The sequence below is a fragment of the Panthera uncia genome, chromosome C2 (assembly GCF_023721935.1).
Source record: "Panthera uncia isolate 11264 chromosome C2, Puncia_PCG_1.0, whole genome shotgun sequence".
In the NCBI taxonomy this organism is placed as follows: Eukaryota; Metazoa; Chordata; class Mammalia; order Carnivora; family Felidae; genus Panthera; species Panthera uncia.
This window is the reverse complement of record NC_064810.1, coordinates 84,142,121-84,162,270: the sequence shown is the minus strand read 5'-3', so window position 1 is coordinate 84,162,270 and position 20,150 is coordinate 84,142,121. Positions and strand designations below refer to the sequence as shown.

General features: G+C 33.7%; 1 protein-coding gene across 5 annotated transcripts in view; it reads left to right on the top strand.

Moving 5' to 3' along the window:
- Positions 1–20,150, top strand: part of FXR1 (FMR1 autosomal homolog 1) — a 60,809-nt gene that overhangs the window by 38,514 nt on the left and 2,145 nt on the right. For 2 of the 5 annotated variants that reach the window (XM_049629559.1, XM_049629562.1), the window contains exons 10-14: positions 2,960–3,069; positions 7,852–7,938; positions 9,357–9,564; positions 14,514–14,717; positions 16,488–16,688. In XM_049629559.1, coding sequence (XP_049485516.1) covers positions 2,960–3,069; positions 7,852–7,938; positions 9,357–9,564; positions 14,514–14,717; positions 16,488–16,688 — 810 coding nt within the window. Of the gene's footprint in view, positions 1–2,959; positions 3,070–7,851; positions 7,939–9,356; positions 9,565–14,513; positions 14,718–16,487; positions 16,689–17,410; positions 17,492–20,150 lie in introns of all 5 variants that reach the window. The other 3 variants (XM_049629560.1, XM_049629557.1, XM_049629561.1) reach the window with 3 other exon arrangements.

Here is a 20,150-nt window from a genome sequence, read left to right as displayed (position 1 = left end):
GTCCTTTTTAAATGCTATTTAGGACAAATGGGGAAATTTTTGTCCTGTATTAAATAGTGATTATCCTAAACGTTTAATACAAAAATAAGCATTCACAGAAAGCAGAGATGTTTAGAGGAGGGGCTTGAGTTTTTGTCCACTGTTGTGGTTTTTTGACGTTACTGAAACAGAGCCCCTTGGGCTTCATTTATATTTAATTAGGCTTGTTATGCCTTTAGGAAATGATTTCTTGCTATAGGTGTTCTATTTTTCAAATACTGTTAAAAAAAAAAAATAGCTGGAGAAAATATTTAAAAAGATGTTTGTTTTGACCAGTAACAAGTTAATATACCCTGGGACAAACGTCTACATACAGCACAATAAGTTGGGCAGTTTTCTTTGTTTTCAACTATCTGTTTGTTTCTAGCTCTGCCTAAGCATTTGGATAGGTATGACACACTGCTGATTAAGTTAATTCCATTTTATTTGTTTTTATTCACTGTAGATTGAACTGAAAAGACGAGTTTAGATGTCAAAATTGAGTCTAAGCTTGAAGGGTTTTGTATAACTCTAATAAACAATACACAAAATATAATCAGATGTTTATTGTCAAATGAAATCACCTTCAAAAAGCTGCTTTTGAAAATGATTCCCTGTTTTGTTTAAATCACAATTATTGACATCCATCAGCACTAACATTGTGGTTGCTGCTTCACAGAACATAATTTAACTTTGGTTTCTTCACTTGTAAAAATGATTTGGCTATGAGTGTGTGCATGGGAATCAGGGTTTTTTCCAACTCAACAAGTATGTAGAAGATAGCCTTGGTCTTCTAGAATTTGTGGTAGTGTTAATTTTGAGTAAAAATTCCTGATATTTCAGAAATAACAAAATTGGATATATTTGTAGTTCTCTGGTTCTTTTGTTTATTCATTTATCTGTGCAATGATATGAGTATGTGTCATGTCTCTTTTTACTCTGTCTTGGTTGGCTTTGGTGATTTGGATTATTTGGGACTCTTCAGAAAATATATATTAGCAGCAACTGTTACATTAGTGAACTGTTACATTAGTGAAATACTCAGATAGTGTAAAGATTTCTTGGTTGTTGTGTATAATAATGCTACGTTTTGCTTCAAAATGTTTTATGGGTGAAGCAGTCTTTTGAAAAATAGTAAATTCTTAGTCAAAGTGAAAAAGAAAAAGTGGACTGAGGAGTAGAAGGGAATGAGGACTTCTTGGTGGGTAAGTTCAAGAGAATTTCCTTATACATTCAGGTTCCAAGAATTCTAGACCCTGATCATTCCCACCCCTCCTAAGTCAAAAAGAAAAATACTATGTGGTCATTGATTTAAAGTGAATTGAAACCTTTCGCCTCCTGGAAGCCTTCCTTAATCACTTCTTTACTCTGTCCCTTCAGCATTTATGCTCAGTGCTCAATTTATACTACAGGTCTGCTTCAGTTTGTCAATATGCTTTGGAATTTAAACTATGGAAATGATCAGTTAAAATATTGACGGTCTCTGGTGGGACTAAATAAAACTTGCAGGTAGGTCCCTGCCACAGACCCCAGAAGGGTGATGGATGTACACTCACCAGTGGTATAGTTCATAGAAGGAAGGGGCAATGAATGATTCTGGGGGAGGGATTATGATATATCAATCTGATTTTTGTTTTTTCGAAAAGACATTTGCTTATTTTTAGCAGGGTCAAGGATGGAGTTGCTGCTTGAGCTTCACTGTGTTAACAATGAAGGTTGCTTTTATATACTGCTGCTAGGGCTGCTCAGAGAAGATCTACATCATGTGAATCCCTTGTCCTACTGTATTTTTTTCTTTTTTACCTGTTCAGTTGCTGCTGCTTTTAAATTTAGGGTTATTAATGGGGAAGGAGGGTTGAGAATAGGGATAGAAAAATCCTGTAATGGTGTCTTTGCTGTATTGACCCACTTGCTGTTGTTCCCATTTATTCTTTAATGGAAACTGTTCTCAAGCATGCAATAGGAAAATTTTCTATTTTAACTCTTTTCAACCAAAATGAATTTATTGTAGAAATAGATTGCTTGATTTAGTTAAAAAAAAAAAAAAAAAACTGGGGTGATTTGGACTTAGTAACTTTTATAAGGAGTGTACACATCTGTTTCATACAGGGAAGGTTACCTGAATATTTACTTCTGTTACCAGGTAACACTGTCCAGTATTGCTTTGGTATTTTGACTTTGCTGTCTTTGTAACTAGCAATTTCCTAAGGGGAAGAGAATCTTCCTTCCCCCCTTTTAGTTTCTGTTTTCGTTATTGGATACTCAATAACTGCTGTTTGACACATTACATGTTAAGTGTGGAGAAGGTAAATAATTTGGAATTTGTGTCTGTATACAGTATTTCATACCTAGGAAGATAGCATACCATGTACATGCTATGTGTATTTGTATAGCTGTGAAATACTTAAAAACTTGGTGAAAAATGTTACAGACATTTCATTGAAGAGAATATTCATTTTAAAAGTATGTTCAAATTATAGGCGTGTTTTGGATGAGTAGCAACTTGAATATGAAAGCAAGATTGAATTTGTTAACTTAAAAATAATATATAATAAACAAATTGTTATGATTAATGCCAAAATAAAAGTGTTTGTTTTGCCTTTATTTGTATATCTAAGCTTTTGGAATGGGTTGCATTGATATTTTAAAAATACTGAAAAATGACATAGAACATGTTTAGTCTTTGAAAATATCTTAACATGTGAGCAGTATTGTCAATCCTAGCTAACTATAGCCTTAAGAATTCTAAAGAGAAGGGAAGTTTCAGACCAAGGATAAAAATTTCCCAGTAGTTTTCAGGATGAATATATTGAGATTAAGAAGATGGAACTATGCTTGGTTTTTAAAAATTTGATAGCAAGTCAAATTATTTGGGAGATAGTGTTGGAAGGATAGCAGTACTGATTTTTAACTTATTGCTATCTTTTTTCTCTTATTAAAGGAAAAGTAATTGGAAAAAATGGCAAAGTTATTCAGGAAATAGTGGACAAATCTGGTGTGGTTCGGGTGAGAATTGAAGGAGACAATGAAAATAAACTACCTAGAGAAGATGTAAGTATTCAAAATGTAATTTGGTTTGAGCTTTGCCTGTTTTTCTTTTTCTTTCTTTCTTTCTTCTTTCTTTCTTTCTTTTCTTCTCTTTTCTTTCTTTTCTTTCTCTCTCCCTCCCTCCCTCCCTCCCCCCCCTTCTTTCCTTTCTTCTTTCTTTCACCATGTTCTGTTCTTGGCTGACTTACAATGTTATTTTATATTTTGGAAATCATTTTGGTGAGTTGTATGTAGTGAAGTACTTCCACTCTGATAACAGTGGGTTTTTTTCTTTTAAAAAATTTTTGTCCCTTACCGTATTGCTTTACATACTTAGAAAATAAGTCATCTTTCAACGTGGGCTTTGGGATCTCATTTGGTTTCTTAGTACTTCAGTAAAAAACCCCATTTTTGATAAAAAGACTTCAATTTGATAATTTCAACAGTTATTTTTTGTACTTAACAAGAGGATAGAGCTGTAAAATTTGATACTCTGACAAAAGTTTGTTTTAAAGGAATTCTTAGTAAATAACTGTGTACTTGACCCTTTTTGGAATCTGAAAGCCCTGATTATTTCTTAATTGAAATCTTTAAGGTTTTATGTTGCTATTCTTTTCAAAAAAAATTTTTTTTTATTTTTTAATGTTTATTTTTGAGACAGAGTATGAGTGGGGGAGGGGCAGAGAGAGAGAGGGAGAAACAGACTCTGAAGCAAGCTTCAGGCTCTGAGCTGTTAGCAAAGAGCCTGACATGGGGCTCAAATCCACGAACCCTGAGATCATGACCTGAGCTGAAGTCAGATGCTCAATCAATTGAGCCACCCAGGTGCCCCTGTGTTGCTATTCTGACAACAACTTTCTGAAATTCCTTGTTCAGTCCCTTCTCACATGTTAATGTTTTGTCTATACTGCACTTCCTTACACATCCATCCCTTTAAGGATCTCTTAACTGGGTGGCTCCAGTGTCTTAAACTTTGTATGCTTGTGAATATAAGGTAAGCATTTTCTTCCAAATTATCTCCTAGAAAGCAGCTTTAGTTTTGCAGAATAGATTATTGCTTGAAGAGTTTGTTAGCCTGTTGGGAAAAACCACCTCTTTAAAAAAACAAAAACAACTGTAGTCAAAGGAGTCCTCATGTTGGATGTTGTAAAGATGCCTATTGAAGAGCCATTTCCTTTATTCCCTTTAATTAGAATGTAGAGGCAAAAAAAAAAAAAAAAAAAGGAAAAACACATGACTTAGAGAAATGAGTAGTTGGTGGCTCAAATTGGTTTCATGCCTACACTGCTTCCAAAGTTGCTTTAAATTTCAAGTAAATTTTACTTTTTAAGCAACCCTACCTCCCATTGCCTTTGAGAGGGGGATTAAAATCAAGGTGTCATAGTATTGGAATTTGTCCTTTTCCCCTTTATATTTAATGTATAAAATAATCCATTTGGCATACAACCACTGCCTAAAAATTGGTTTGACTATCAAGATGTGTATTGGTTAGGGCCATTATAGGAATCCAGTGTAAATTTCTTAGTTTTATCTACTTACTTATCTGTTCTTCTCTTAGCTTGACTTACCTCTAGTTGCTTTCTAGTATTTAACATTTTCTTGTGGGGCACCTGACTAGCTCAGTCGATATACATCAAGCAACTCTTAATCTCAGGGTCAAGAGTCCAAGCCGCATGTTGGGTGTGGAGCCTACTTAAAAAAAAAAAAAAGAAAGAAAAATCTTGTTGCAGGCTGACTCTTTTAGGTCTTTCTTCATAAATAAGAACTTCACCGTACTATATACTGTTTGTAGTTTTGGTCAGTGTCACCCCTATTTCTGTGCCAGCGTTAAGAAACTTATATGCTTACAGAAACCAAGCAGATTATTAAATGATGAAGCAGGTTGGGTTATACAAGACCAGGGATAGGGGAGTACACGGTCCATTTCTATAAAAGAAACAGATGCTGCTTAGCTTTTATCTGGTTGCCATGTGCGAATGTATGTGTTATGTGTTGCTATATCTTTGGTATTAAGAGAAGCTAGAAACCTATAATAATGTGTAAAATTTAAAAATTTTCAAAACATTGCATTTTAAGTCAAATCTGAAGGTTTGCATTCACTTATTTGGGGCTACCATTTCATAAGCTAAATCCTGTGGCCAACTCTGTTTATAGCTTGTTTACTCTGAAGTCCTTGGTGACCCACCTTTAGCCTGAGAGGGTCTTTTTCTATCTCTATCATAGCAATTATTATCTGTGTAATTGAGTATTTAATGGTTTTTCTCTCAATCTTCTGTTTATTATCTTAACCTCACCAAGCCACATTATGGACTCTGAATCAAGAAATGAAATCTGAATTCTCATATTCTCTACTCTAGCCCAATGAATTGTATAGGGTTAAGTGCTTGATAAATATTTTATATCAATTTTTAACATTGGGTTTGAGGGGTGCCTGGCTGGCTCAGTCAGTAGAGCATGTGACTCTTGATCTCAGGGTCCTGAGTTGAAGCCCCATGTTGGTGGATTTGAGTTTTTCACTGAAAAATAAATAATATTTATATACAAGTTAGACTAGCACGGAAGGGTATAGTGTGAAAAACAAATGAGTGTCTGTGTTCTGTCCATATCTCTCCTCTCTCCATTGCGTCTAATAGATTTTAGATGGTTGTTGGTTGCCTTTTTTATGTCTTTGTTTTGCTACTAAAAACAGTGCTGCAGCAAACATCCTTTACAACTGGAGAGTAAATTCCTGGAAGTGGATTTCTTAGATCAAAGGGTAAAAGATATTTAAATTTTTAGATCTTCTTAGTTTCCCACACACCACACATTCCTTCTACCAGTGTAGGAATTATGTCTATTTTCCACATACTTGCCACCAGTTTGTTTGTTTGTTTGTTTTATAAATGTCTCCAAGCTCAGCGTGGAGCCCAAGAGTCTACTGAGACACCCAGGCACCCCTAGAGCTTTTGTGTTTTAAGGAAGCTAGTCTTTTGTCTTTTCATATTTGTAGTAAATATTCTTTCTTTCTCATTGATATGCCCCCCCACCCCCCCGTAAATTTTTTATGCTGTTGGGATTTTTTAAGACTTTTGTTTTATGACTTAAGACATTTGATTTTGCCATGCTTGGCAAGGTCTTTCCTACATGTGGATAATTCAGAAATTCATTTGTATTTCATTTGCGGGGGTTTTTTAAGTATGTAAATTTTCACTCCAGTGGATTTGTGTGTGTGTGTGTGTGTGTGTGTGTGTGTGTATTAGGAACAGGGATCCTGCTTTATTTTTCCCATGTGCTAGTTGGTAGTCTCAGTGCCATCTATTAAATATAAGTGATCAGTTACTAGTATTTTTAAAAAATTAAGAAATTTCACTGAAAAACTCTTAGAAATCTGTATATTTAGTGATAATCATTTACTCTTCAGATTTTTTATTGTGGCTTTATAGTAGTCATTAAAATATGTTGTAGTATATGTGCCTTTAAGGTTGTGTTTCTGCCTGTCCTTTGGAGGTAGCTAACTGGTGATAGCATCTCATCTTCAGGGTCAAGGCATTGTATTTCTCTTAATTCCTTCCAGATCATCTGTCTGGAATGACTTTCTCTTCTTTACCTACTTGGTAAATTCTATTTGTTTTTAACATTTACTTTAATAATATTCTTAGGAATTCCCAAAGTTTCCATATCTGGGGTGGTGGCATAGTCCATATTCTACTTTAATATTCTTGTGTTTTTTATTGATATCACTAATATTACATAATAAGATTATTGCAGAAATGTTTAGTATCTTTTCTGAGATTGTGATTGCCTTTAGAATAGGGACTTTGTTTTATTTGTCCATTTTCCTTAGTGTAGATTCTGGCAAGTAACATGTAGTTGTTATTTGGAGTTAGGTGACCGGATATGAAATTGGCTGACTGATTTGCTAATTGTATGACTTTGGGCGAATTGCCTTCTCAACTGTAAAAGTGGACTATTTTTTTTAATTGGAGTATTAAAGTTACTTTTTAATGAATATTAAGATACAGATGTAGAATAAATAATATACTCCCAGAAATATAGTATGTGCTTAAAATGTTTTAGATTCCACCCCCCCCCCCCCCCCCCCTATTAATTCACTTTTCACCCTCTTTTATCTGCTTGTTAATTCCAGAGGACAGGGTCAAGACTTCCGTACTTCCTAAGCTTGTTATATTCCCTTTTTTCATGCTCTCTTAAGCCAATCTGTTTAAATAGCTGTTAGGAACTAATTTGTAGAATCAAAATAAGGCAAGGCACTGAAACTGATTGGGTGAGTGTATTTAGGCTTTACACTTATTTTCCTTAGCCATTAAGAAGCTGGAAGTGTACTACTTCATAAATTCAGCAAAGTTAATCCTGTGATTTGCTTTAATAGTGGTGACTAAATATTTGCCCATATTAGTAATTCCTTTATATTGTGTAAATGTTTGTATTCCTTAGGTGACACTTGTGTTAATGGTCAAGAAGCACTCCCTCCAATACACAGACGTTAACGGTTTTGTTATGTGCCCTTGTCAGGGATAATCTAGGTGATGTACTTGACCATTTTAAAGCCATCACCACCAAGGTGAGGTATCTAGTCTGTAAATTCATACCAGTTCAAGGAAAATGTCTTTAAAAGGTGGTTTGTATACAGAGAAAGATTGAATTAGAAATTAGAAAATCTGATACAAACTGGTATTTTAAAAGTAAAAATTTAAAATTTTAAATCGCTGTTTTAGAAAAGTTTTCCAAATTATACATTGGTATGTCACATTTATACTAGAACTTTGTTAAAATATTAAATACTGAAGACATTGTGTTTTCTTACAGGGTATGGTTCCATTTGTATTTGTTGGCACTAAAGAAAGCATCGGAAATGTGCAAGTTCTTTTAGAGTACCATATTGCTTATCTAAAGGTTTGTATGCTGTTCCACATTCATGTCATTGTTGCTTCACATGTTAAACTAAAGGTTACATCAATTTTATATTCATGTTAAGTTTCAGTTCTTTATTTTAAAATAATTTAATTTAATCAAGCTTCAGATTTACCCTGTTTTTCTACATGAGAATTTAAAAGTAAAAAGTCCTTTAAAATTTTTAAAAATTTAAAGTCCCATAATAAAATGATGGGCTTTATGCACGTTGTTTCTCTTTTTTCTGAACTGTTATATTTCTTTCCTTACTCTTTAGGAAATGATCATGCTTGTGTTCCTATAATGTGACTGTCATCACTTTATGTATCTATCTGTGCTACACTGAAACCATTTTATTTTACCTTGATGTTTTAGGTGCAAATAGGGCAGAGAACTGGGAGTGAAAATGTGCTTTCTTGGTAACTTTGGTGTTCTCTGAATCAGATGCACTACCCTGTAGACCTCATTTGATCTTAACCATTGTTTCTAATATAATCTATTTGAGTTGATAAAGAGCAAGGGTTTTAGGAAAATGCCCCATAAGTTACTAAAAGTTACAATTGTTATTTTTTTTACTTTTATTACTAAGTTTCTCTTGTAAAACCTTCAACAGCTCTGTCTCTAGTAGTGGGTTTTTCTTTTAGTCACTCATATCATTGCTGCTATGTTAATATTTCGAAAGCATATCTGATACCATTCTTTTGAAATTCATCTCTAGAAATCTTAGTTCAGTCTGGCATTTTATGTTCATGCTTTATCTTCTAGTACTCTACTACCTTTTAGTCAAGAGCTTTGTCAAGTTACCTTACCTTCACATCTTGTAATGACCTTAGTTTCTGAATGACCAAGTCTCCTGGTACCTCTAGGCCACAACTTGGGTGTCACTGTTTTGATGGAAAAGTAGGTTAATAGTCCCTCTTATACATGGCACCTATATCCCACTTAGCAGAGTTTTAATTTCTTGAGGGGTGAGTCTGGTAATATTGTGTAATTATTAGCTATTTAACAGTTTATGCATACATACATTATTACATATAGGAACTAAAACTCCCAGTGAGAATACTGCCCTAGCATAAGAAACATTTATTCTACCTTGTAACCACCAACAAATAGTTTAATGCTTGTCCGTTAAATATAACCCTTGAACATGGAGAGTCCTTGTCTTTTTTAATATTGTATGCCTGTAACACTTAGCATAGTTGGTGCTCAGTAAGGTATTTAATAAATGTTTAATGAATTGAGTCAGCAAATGACCTTGTGAATTGTATTTATTAAGTACACAGTTGTATTTTACCAAATAATTGGTCACAATCATAGTTTCTTTCATTGGTAGGGAGTAGTATAGCTTCAGTTTTTTTTTTTTAAGATGGTAAAAATGATACAACATAGAAGAATATTTACCTTTTTTGTTTTACTCATAGGAAGTAGAACAGCTAAGAATGGAACGCCTACAGATTGATGAACAGCTACGACAGATTGGTATGGGTTTCAGACCTTCTTCCACCAGAGGGCCTGAAAAGGAAAAAGGATATGCCACTGATGAAAGTACCGTCTCTTCTGTACAAGGTTCTAGGTCTTATAGTGGAAGAGGCAGAGGTCGTCGGGGCCCTAATTACACCTCCGGTTATGGTAAAAAAAACAATTTTTTTTTTTTTTTTTTAACTTTTTGATTTAGTTAGTTCTTCACTCTGTTTTGGCATGGAGGGCAGGAGAGTGTTCCAAGTCATATGTCTTTATAGTAATGACTGTAAAAGGTATATGATGTTCAAGGAGCTATGTAATGAGATCAAACATGTTTTTTTGTTAGGTTGGCAGTTCATGATCATGTTTATTCTAAATATATATGGAATTTTTGTACACATATTTATATATAGAAAGTAAACATATCAAACCTACTAATGGTGATGATATTGCTAGGAATCTTTTTTTTTTTTTTTTTTTTTTTAAATCCTCTTTTGCCTACCCTCCAGGAGAAGTAAAAATGAAATACTATGCTAATTAGTGTGCTAAGGTTGCATGTAGCACATCTGTACTAGTTTTTTAAAATATACTTAATAGCTCTGTTGGCAGTTTTGAATATAAATCTGTCACATCTGCCAATATTTTGTCAAAGAACATTTCACTAAAAGGGCTTTTTAAAAGCCAGAACCAAATCAACACTTTATAGATGAACATTTTTCTAAAATGTATTTCATTGTGAGGATGGGGCCCTAACCGATGTATGAAGGGGCCAGTGGATGGTGGTGGTCAACAATTTTCTAATCCTAAATTTTCACTTATTCTTCTTCAGCTTCGGAGTTCCATTTTTCTGCATTTGGACTTGGATCTTAGCAGTGACCTGATTTGTCTTCCCTTGTTTTCTTCCCTTTCTCTTTTCCTTCTCTTTTCTCCATTCCTCTGTTCATCCTAACTGCTTTAGGAAAATATTTCATAAGACTTTTCCAAAGTAGAAGGCATTTAGAGAAAGTGGGAATATATAAAAGCTTAACAGTGTGCAGATTCCACATCTGATTTCATGTTTGAAGACTCATCTAATAATGCCAGCATTATATTAAATCTGTACTTTGATTTGTTGTAGACTTGAAAGGTTAATTATCCCTTTCCTTTCATATATTTCCATGTTCTAATTTCTTGATATTTTTTATTATTTAAAGTTAACTCTGTATTGAGAGCTGAAAAGCAAAATTCCAGGAACATGTTTTAGCATGTGAAGATCTGAGAATTGTGAAGTACTACCGTATTCTTGAAAATACATTTAATACAGAAGACAGATAATGAGTGATTAAAGAGAAAATAAGTATATTGAATGATTCTAGAGCCACAAACTACTAGTACAGATAATTAGATTTGGCTTTTTTTTTTGGATGATGAGGATGGTGAATTCATTGAAGACTTTTATAAGCCTTTGGGAAGTCAACTTACTGAGGCCAGTCTTTTGCAAAATACCTTTGTTGAAAGTAGATAATAAGTTTTTATGATTAGATAATAAATTTTTATGAGTGGTAGAGGGAATATCCTCTGGATTGAAGAAAGTTATGCAAGTTGTTCAGTAGATGGCACTCTTACCTCTGAAACTTTGCAGACTAGTAGTATCATTGCGTTTGTTGAAATAGCTATTGAATTTTAGTGGGCTTGAGAGAAAACCATTTGAATTTGGTTATAGATGTTCTCTTGTCTACTTAATACCAGGATTTTTAGGTGATAATATATATACACACACACATATACGTGTGTGTGTGTGTGTGTATGTCATGTAAGAAACTTTTTCTAGTAGCCCTGAAGTTGGTATATACCTTAGAATGGATGATGTTTTAAAACTGCAATTGGCAACATTTTCTTTAGTGGCACACAAAATATGTCTTTCAGTGAATGGATGGCATATTGGAGTTGATAAAACATGGTACTTTTGCTGTTAAGCAGTCATGATCATTGAAAAGGATGTAAAGCATCTTCATAAGAGCTTTTAGAAGTTTTGGAGAGGGGAAAATATGATGTAAAGTTCTGTTAAAAATAAGTATTTGGAGTCATGAAAAAATGGATTACTTTGAATCATTTTTAAAGCCCAGTGTAAAACATTTTTTTTTGGATTCATTAACTTCTGTTTTACAAAATTAAAAGAATGGTTGCAGTGATTTCAACACATTGTTAGTTTTCTGTTGATGCTTTAACATATTTCAAATTTAAAGGCTTAACACTGATGTATTAAGAGTTTTCTAGGTTAGAAGTCAGACATGAGTCTCAGTGGGCTAAAATTGTCAGCAGGACTGTATGTTCGTCCTTTCTTGAGGCTCCAGGTTAGAATCTGTTCCCTTGATATTTCCAGCTTCTGACCCCCTCTTTGTCTGTTTTGTAAAGCCAGTGACTGTAGAGTTCTGCTGCTGTGTCTCTGGTTCTCTGTAGCTGAGATCCACTCGATTAGTTTGGCCTCACCTGGATAATCTCCCCACCTCAGTATTCTTAACCTTATCACATCTGCAAAGTTCTATTTGCCATCCCAGAAACGTTTAAGCTTTATTTAATATGAATAAAGCAAAAGCACTAGCCAATTCATTAGTCATTTTTGTTTTTGACTTCAGTATCTGTCTTATCTACTGAAATGTATTTATGATTTAGACCACCCCCCCTTAAGTCTTTTGAATACTATATTTTTTTATTAATATAATTTATTGTCAAATTGGCTTTTATACAACACTCAGTGCTCATCCTAACAAGTGCCTTCCTCAGTGCCCAGCACTCATTTTCCCCTCTTCCCCACCCCCCCACCCCCATCCACCTTCAGTTTGTTCTCTGTATTTAAGAGTCTCTTGTGTTTGCCGCCCTCCCTCTCTGTAACTATTTTTTCCCCCTTCCCTCTCCCCATGGACTTCTGTTAAGTTTCTCAAGATCCACATATAAGTGAAAACATGTATCTGTCCTTCTCTGACTTATTTCACTTAGCATAATACCCTCCAGTTCTATCCATGTTGCTGCAAATGGCCAGATTTCATTCTTTCTCATTTCCAAGTAGTATTCCATTGTATATATAAACTACATCTTCTTTATCCATTCATCAGTTGATGGACATTTAGGCTCCTTCCATAATTTAGCTATTGTTGAAAGTGCTGCTGTAAACATTGGGGTACATGTGCCCCTATGTATCAGCACTCCTGTGAATATTAGATTTAGGTTAAACTTTAGTAGGAATTCCCTTGCTTGTGACACTGAGTTAAATACACTGTATTTCTAGAGAGAATTCAATAGGGACTTTGTAAAAATTTCAAAAATGAGATTACTTATCTTCAGATTTTGGTAATGTTTTCAGGCAGTGCATAGGTTTGTCAATAAATTCAGATACATTCCAAAGGATGTTTTCACTACTCATGAAATGATAAATTGCCCTTACTCCAACAAAACCGTGACATCAGTTAATAAATTCTTTTTTGTCATTTGGATAAATAAGTGTTTGGGAGAGACATTCTCTTTTGTGAGATTCTCGTTCCTAATAAACACACTTGAGTGTAAATACTAGAAACTTGCTGTATTTTTTATAAAAGTTCCAACTAAGTCATTCTTATATCATTGACTGGTTACATCCATATTTAATGTCAAGTGGAGAAAAAAAGATGAATGTTGAAGAATTTTCTTTAAAGGAGAAAGGAAATTGTTAGGCCTCTTCATTTGTTAAGGTTTATTGTGGGTACCTTACTGTTGTGCATCTGAAGAATTCTTACGTTTTACTTCCATCATCAAATGACTGGGGTTTAACTGTAGGGAACTTGTGGTTTATCATGGAATCACTTTTATTTGGGAGATGAGCAAATGAACATCAAAGTCATGCAGCAGATTGCTTTAATAGAATTGTGCTAATTGTTAGGTGTGTGGGGGGCATTTAGAGGTAGAAGAAAGCTCTACCATAGGCCAAGGGAGATGTAAATCCAAAGGGAAAAAAATAGAAAACAACACATGACAGCATTGCATGATAGATACATGTTACTTCTAAGGAAATAAGAGGAGGGGAGGAGTCTTTTCAGTTAAATTGGTCTGAAACTACAAATTGAACTGGGCTCTCAAGGAGAGATCTATTTGGATATTTGATATAAAAGGGAGGGATGGAAGTGGCATCCCAGAATTAACAAAGAATAGAAGTGGAAATGAGTATTGTAGTGATTGAGTCATCTAAATCTAACACATAATTGTGATATAATGATAATGATATTGCAGGCTTTTATAGAATCTTTGCAATGTTTAAATTTTTAAAAGATCACTATTAAAATAGGTCACTGGAACCTTAGAAATGGTCTGTAAACTCTTAGAATCATGATAAATTTTTCTGTCAGGTTAAAGTTGTCTTAGTAACATTCTTAAAATTTATTCTGTAATTTCAAATAGTGTATTCTAATTTAAGCCACTGTTCATAAAATGTAATTGTTTTATGTACAACCACTAAAGATACACTCACAATTTATAAGAGACTATCGATTATGAGAAACACTGTGATTTCAGAGATGTTAAAGTGTGAAATAGTGTGCTTCATAGAATCAATAAAATAATGGTAGAATACACTGTACAATTAAACTATTCGTTTTTGTGAATATGATTAAATTTGCTTTAAAATATAATAGCGGTTATTTCATTATACTAAAACCTAAAAGTGGGCAAGTTTTTTTTTTGACTATTTCCAGATACTAACTGCATTTGCATTATCTATGTAATGTTTTGTGTCTTTGCTGTAATACTATATTGGCTGTATTTCTGCACATCTAAACCAGTTGTTTTTTTTTTTTTTTTTTTTTGCTTGTTTTAATATTTATTTTCTGTATTCATGGAAACAAATCTCTGCTAAGTATAATTACCAAGTTACAGTATATCTAAACCAATTTTTAATCTCCCACTAGTAGATCCTATATTATTAGTATAATATTATATTTGATTATTACTTAGGAAATTTCACATTAATTTTAATTTAGCTTCCTTTGAATCAGCCAATTAATAGGGTGATTAAAATAATTTGTAGGAAATAATTTTGGCAAGTTTCACTCCTTATTTTCCCTTTTTTAAAAAAATCAGGAATCTAATCGGCTTATGTTCTCTTTCCCAAGGTACAAACTCTGAGCTGTCTAACCCCTCTGAAACAGAATCTGAGCGTAAAGACGAGCTGAGTGATTGGTCATTGGCAGGAGAAGATGATCGAGAGAGCCGACATCAGCGTGACAGTAGGAGACGCCCAGGAGGAAGAGGGAGAAGTGTTTCAGGGGGTCGAGGTCGTGGTGGACCACGTGGTGGCAAATCCTCCATCAGTTCTGGTAGTCTTTTATGTACTATGTCAGCATCCTTATTTTGTAAACAGTATAACCTTGTACAAGTTAATTCATTCCCCAAGTGTCTTCTCGCTGAGGAAGGTAGTGGAGCATATGATAAGGAGAAACCTTGGAGAGTGTTTCTCAGTGAAGGTTTAGCTAGAATTTTCCAGTCAGAAATTTTAGTTGGCTGATTCTGTTTCAGTGGTCAAAGATTCCTCTAGTTTTGGGGGGCTTACATAATTAATTAGAATGTTTTTTTTTCCGCTAGAATTTTTGGGTTCTATATTTCTGTTTGCCAGACCCAGAAAATTCTAATGCAAAGAGAGATCTAAGTTATGTAATACTAAATATTCTTAATGTTGAAAATCAACTGAGAACTTTTGCTGCACTATGTACGATTTTGGGAACAGGGAAGAATTGTGAAATTTAAAAATTTTTGTATTGTTTGAGGAATTGAGCTGTATAGAAGACTGAGAACTGAGATGCATGAGCAACTTTTTACTCCAATGTCGTCTTCTTCCTTCCTTTTTTTTTTTTTTTTTTTTTTTTGGTAGGAGTTGTGAGAATGTTTTTGCTTAGCTTAATGGGCTGGGGGACAGAATCATTAGAGATGTGTGAACTAGATTATGTCATAGACACGGCCTTAACATATCTTTATTGTATACCACTTTAAGAAAACCATGTTTTCTTAATGTATATATATACCTCGTGAAAGTTTATATGGTATTTTAAATGTTATAGAACATACGTGTATATAATTAAATATATACCAGACTTGCTTACAAACTACAAAAAACTGGAACAAATCACACAATTTTTAAAAGGTACTCTGGTTCCAGTGATCTTTGAGCCCTAAGTTCATTTTACAGGCTTTTAGGGAAATACTTTTATATTTTACTACATTGCTCACTATTACCAAGGTTTGTAAAATTGTAGTATGCTGAATTGCACAATAAATGTACTTTACCTAGTGCTTATGATTAATGGATAAACTTAGTGTCTTTTGCAAAGATGCTAGCTTGCTAGCTGTTACGGAAACTTAGAAAGGAAAAATCGTGATTAGGTGAATTTCTTCTATAATTTGATTGGTGGAGGCAATAAATGCACATAGGTAAGATGGGTATTTTTTTCCTTATGATTATATCTTAAAACTTTCCCTTTCTCACCCTCACCCTACTTTACCCCACCTTCATTCTTTGTTTCTGGAGATGGGAGTACTAGTCAACTTTATATTTTCCTATAACCAGTTAGAATTTGAACCTTCTTAGTTTGATTTTTTTTGTATACACTTGTTTTGATTGCTTCAGTTTCGTAACATTTCTATTATGCCATGGAATGCAGGTGTTGTGATTTACTTGGGTATAGCACATTAACATTAGCACAAAGAAGCAGCTGACACCTTGAACTTGGTAAAGGGGACAAAATTGTGTATTTATGTCTCTCCACTTTTCATTTCTCTAGCTTCTGGGTAGGACTAGCTAAGGATGTGAATGTCAAAAATAACAAGTAATAATATACTGTTTTCTAATACATTTTCAAAACAAAGAGAAGTGGTAGGAAGGTGAGGGTGTTTGCTCATCTTCTGCTTTAATTTTTCATTGCCATTTAAAGTTCTTCATATTACTTTCCAGGAAAAATAGTCATACAGGAAACATTTTTTTTGAATATGGAATATAGGGGGAGAATTGTAGATGTAGTTCAATATAGATCAAAGCATTTCTAATGACTGCAGCTCTCTTAAACGAATATTTCTTGCCTCTGACATGCATATAGTGCTCAAAGATCCAGACAGCAATCCATACAGCTTACTTGATAATACAGAATCTGATCAGACTGCAGACACTGATGCCAGCGAATCTCATCACAGTACTAACCGTCGTAGGCGGTCTCGTAGACGAAGGACTGATGAAGATGCTGTTCTGATGGATGGGATGACTGAATCTGATACAGCTTCAGTTAACGAAAATGGGCTAGGTATGTAAGCACTTAGGGAAAAAGATATATTATTGTCTATTGTTAATGTATGATGCTTTTTTCAAAAAACAAAAACAAAACAAAACCCAAACTTAATGCAATTCACATAATGAAGTTTTCTTAGTGTTTACTTCAATTCAAACAAGGTAGATAGCTTTGTATCTGTCTGAAATGTCTGGTTTTCAGATTTATATAGCCAAATTATTTGAAACTTGAAAGTGTTTATTAAAAGTGCCCTTTGATGCCATTAAATCAATATAAATATTCAAACTGCAAGGCACTTAATACTCTTACTGTTCATAAACCAAAATTGGGCTTTCAGCTTGCTTCTTTAGAAAGTATTATGACATTAGTGAAGGTATGTATATTGAGTAGGCATTAACTTTCAAAGGGCTAAAATGTTATTAACTTTGCTAAAAACTAAATTGTATTGGAAAGGAAGACTTTATTCCTGAATCATGGTAATTTAAATTAAGTCTTTCAGTTTGTTCAATTAAGAGTTAAAACCCTCTTACTTTCCAGATGGTAATTCCATTTTTAATCTATTTGAAATGGTTAAAACTACAAAATTATTTTCCTGTCAGTAATGTATGTCGTTTTATCTTCCCTGTTTAATTAAAAGGTTCTCTCTCGCTTTTCTTAAATCTTTGAAGGAAAGAAGTTTTTTTTATTTTGTTTTTTGTTTTTGTCAGAATAGTTCATGGTAAACTTTGCAATTACAGATGATAGTGAAAAAAAACCCCAGCGACGCAATCGTAGCCGCAGGCGTCGTTTCAGGGGTCAGGCAGAAGATAGACAGCCAGGTAACTTTTGAGTGGACCTGTTGACAACACCAGGTCACAAGCATGAAAAAAATGTCATGTGTCTGCTTTCTAAATATATTATACTTACATGTACACATGTGTGCATATACATTCAAGATGTGCATTACATAAATTGTTTTCTCAACTAATAAGACTACTAAAATGCATTCTTCCTTCACTTCGTAAATGTTTAGTAACCTGTCTAATTGAACTAATGTTGTGTTTTAATTTTTTTACATGGAAATACTATTGAGAAGACCATTATTTTGTCCACTTGGCAGATTCTTCATACTTGAATTGGGGCCTGCCATCCCAGGGACTATGCTGTAGATTGTGGTTGAGGTTGATTGGCAAAATTGGGCAACTTTTGCATGGTGCTGCTCACTATATCTGGATTCAGCACCTCATTTTTGTGGGAATTGTGAATACCCACAGTTAACAAAAAAAGCATAAATGAGAAAAATACTTGAAAGTGTCTTTTTTCTAATAAGAGGAATGCATGTTATGTTTTGTTTGTTTACTGTAGTGTGATGCCTTTTCCCTTACACCTACTAACTATTCAAATTAATAGTACTTACTTAGTTTTAGAATGTTAATTTAAGTAGACATAATTTTTAGTAACTTCAAAGAAACTTGTTTGCTGTGTCTATATTATTTTGAACATAATTCCGTTTCCTGTGTACAGAGAATTACGTGTATATTCACAATGAAGAAATTGTGTGCACCAAAAATAAACCCCTTTTGAACTAATCATTTTCTGCATTCTTTACAAAAGCAAATTTTTGGGTGTCTATTCCCCAAATACAGAATGTAAATTCAAGTATCTTTAATATTTTAGGTTTAGTGGTTGCAGAGACATTTGGGAAAACTGGTTTTAAAGGTGTTAGTTCCATTCTTGAAGAAAAGTCCGTGTTTGAAAGGTAGTTGTAAATTAAAAAGGAATTTAATATTGTCAAAAATAGAAAGTTTCCGCCAAGTTTTTTTATTGTTTTCCTTTCTCTTCTTCTCTCTGTAGTGTTAGAAATATTCTTTAGATCAAGCAATCATATTTATTTTGTTTTTTAAAGTTGGCACAGTGGTGAATACAGTACTTTCTGGCCATAGTTTATAAGAAAATTCAAGGTACATTGTGGGTTTAACATATAACATAATTTTTTAACTAGATGGTGGTTTATTAAGTCAGTGGACATCAAAAACATAGTGGTGTTAAAGAAGAGAAAGATTTTTCTGTATGATATTAATTGAAAATTGAGTAGTTTGGGGTGTCCAGTAATATGATGGTTTGTGTTCTATAGTGCATTTATTCCTATTTTACTCTGTTCTTTGGATTGCCACTTTTCCTGGAAATTCTTGTTCCCTAGCCTGCCTTTCCGCCTCCTCCCCCTAAAAAACTGTTAAAAGCCCCCCCTCCAGCCCCCCAAGATAGGATTAATGGAACAGGCACATCATTTTCTCCTTGCCCCTGGCAGTGCTTCTAGGAAAGTAGCCTCCTAAAATGTCAACATTCCCTTATATAATTTAATTTATTCTCATTTGCTCAAGATTTCTTGTTGTCTTTAGTATAAATTAAGCAGTGAATATTCCTTACTAATAAGAATGTGATTATAACACTTGTGTCAAGTTGGTTTACTTAGACCACTTAGGAAATTCTACAGTCCAAATTATGCTGCACAAATTGCCTATCTTTTTTTCTAATTATTAATTAATCTTCATTGACCTTTTAAGTGGCTAGTATTGTAAGGACTAGCTATAAACAGGTTTTGAGTCAATTGAGTTTGTTTTTAGTTGTACCTCCCTTTATGGGGGAGGGGCACTGGTAAGTTTTTACCTTTCCAGCTATGTGCCTCTAATGTTGATACCCATATCAAAAAAGTATATTATTCTGTGTGTGTGCATAGTGGATGAAGGGTTCTAACAGTTGTCACATACTCAAAGTTAGCAAGATGTCTGTATGCAGAAGGGTTTCCAAGTAGCTGAGTTCTTCCAGGTGTCACTAAGGGTTGAACTATGGAAACAGAATGAATTCATGAAGGTGTTACACAAACTAGAATCATTTCTAGAATGTTTTTGCCACCATATATGTGTACATAATAATGAAATGGACTTGATAGTATTCCTCTTCTTAATTGTGGAAACTATTACTAAGTGTTTTTATAAATTAACAGTGGATTTAAATGATTTTAAAAGCTTCAAAATGAGCACAGTGAGTTTCTTACAATTTGGAAGACAAGAGGCAGTTTTAGACAGGAAACATATTTTATTTAGTGCTGTTTCTAATAAATGATTTGCATTCTGAATTAAGTGGTTTTTTGAGATTTAAAAAGATTAATAGTTTCAGAACGTTCCTGGATCTTATAAAAGGATTATGTTAGTTTGTGATCACAAAAAAGTGAATTGTAAATACCATCCAGCTTTCTTATTTTATCAAAATGATTTATTTTCATACAATTTGAAACTAATGGACTGACCATTTCTCCCCTAGTGACTTTAAATAAATAATTTAAAATTTACTTGAAGTTTTCATTCTTTACATAAACCTGCTCTCATCCTGTAATTTAAAATACCTTGTATTTCACATAATCAGAGATTTTCTTCACCAGTTTCTGGGAGAAAATAATTCTTTGAAAGAGAGCAATCATTTTGACATTTCTTCAAATCA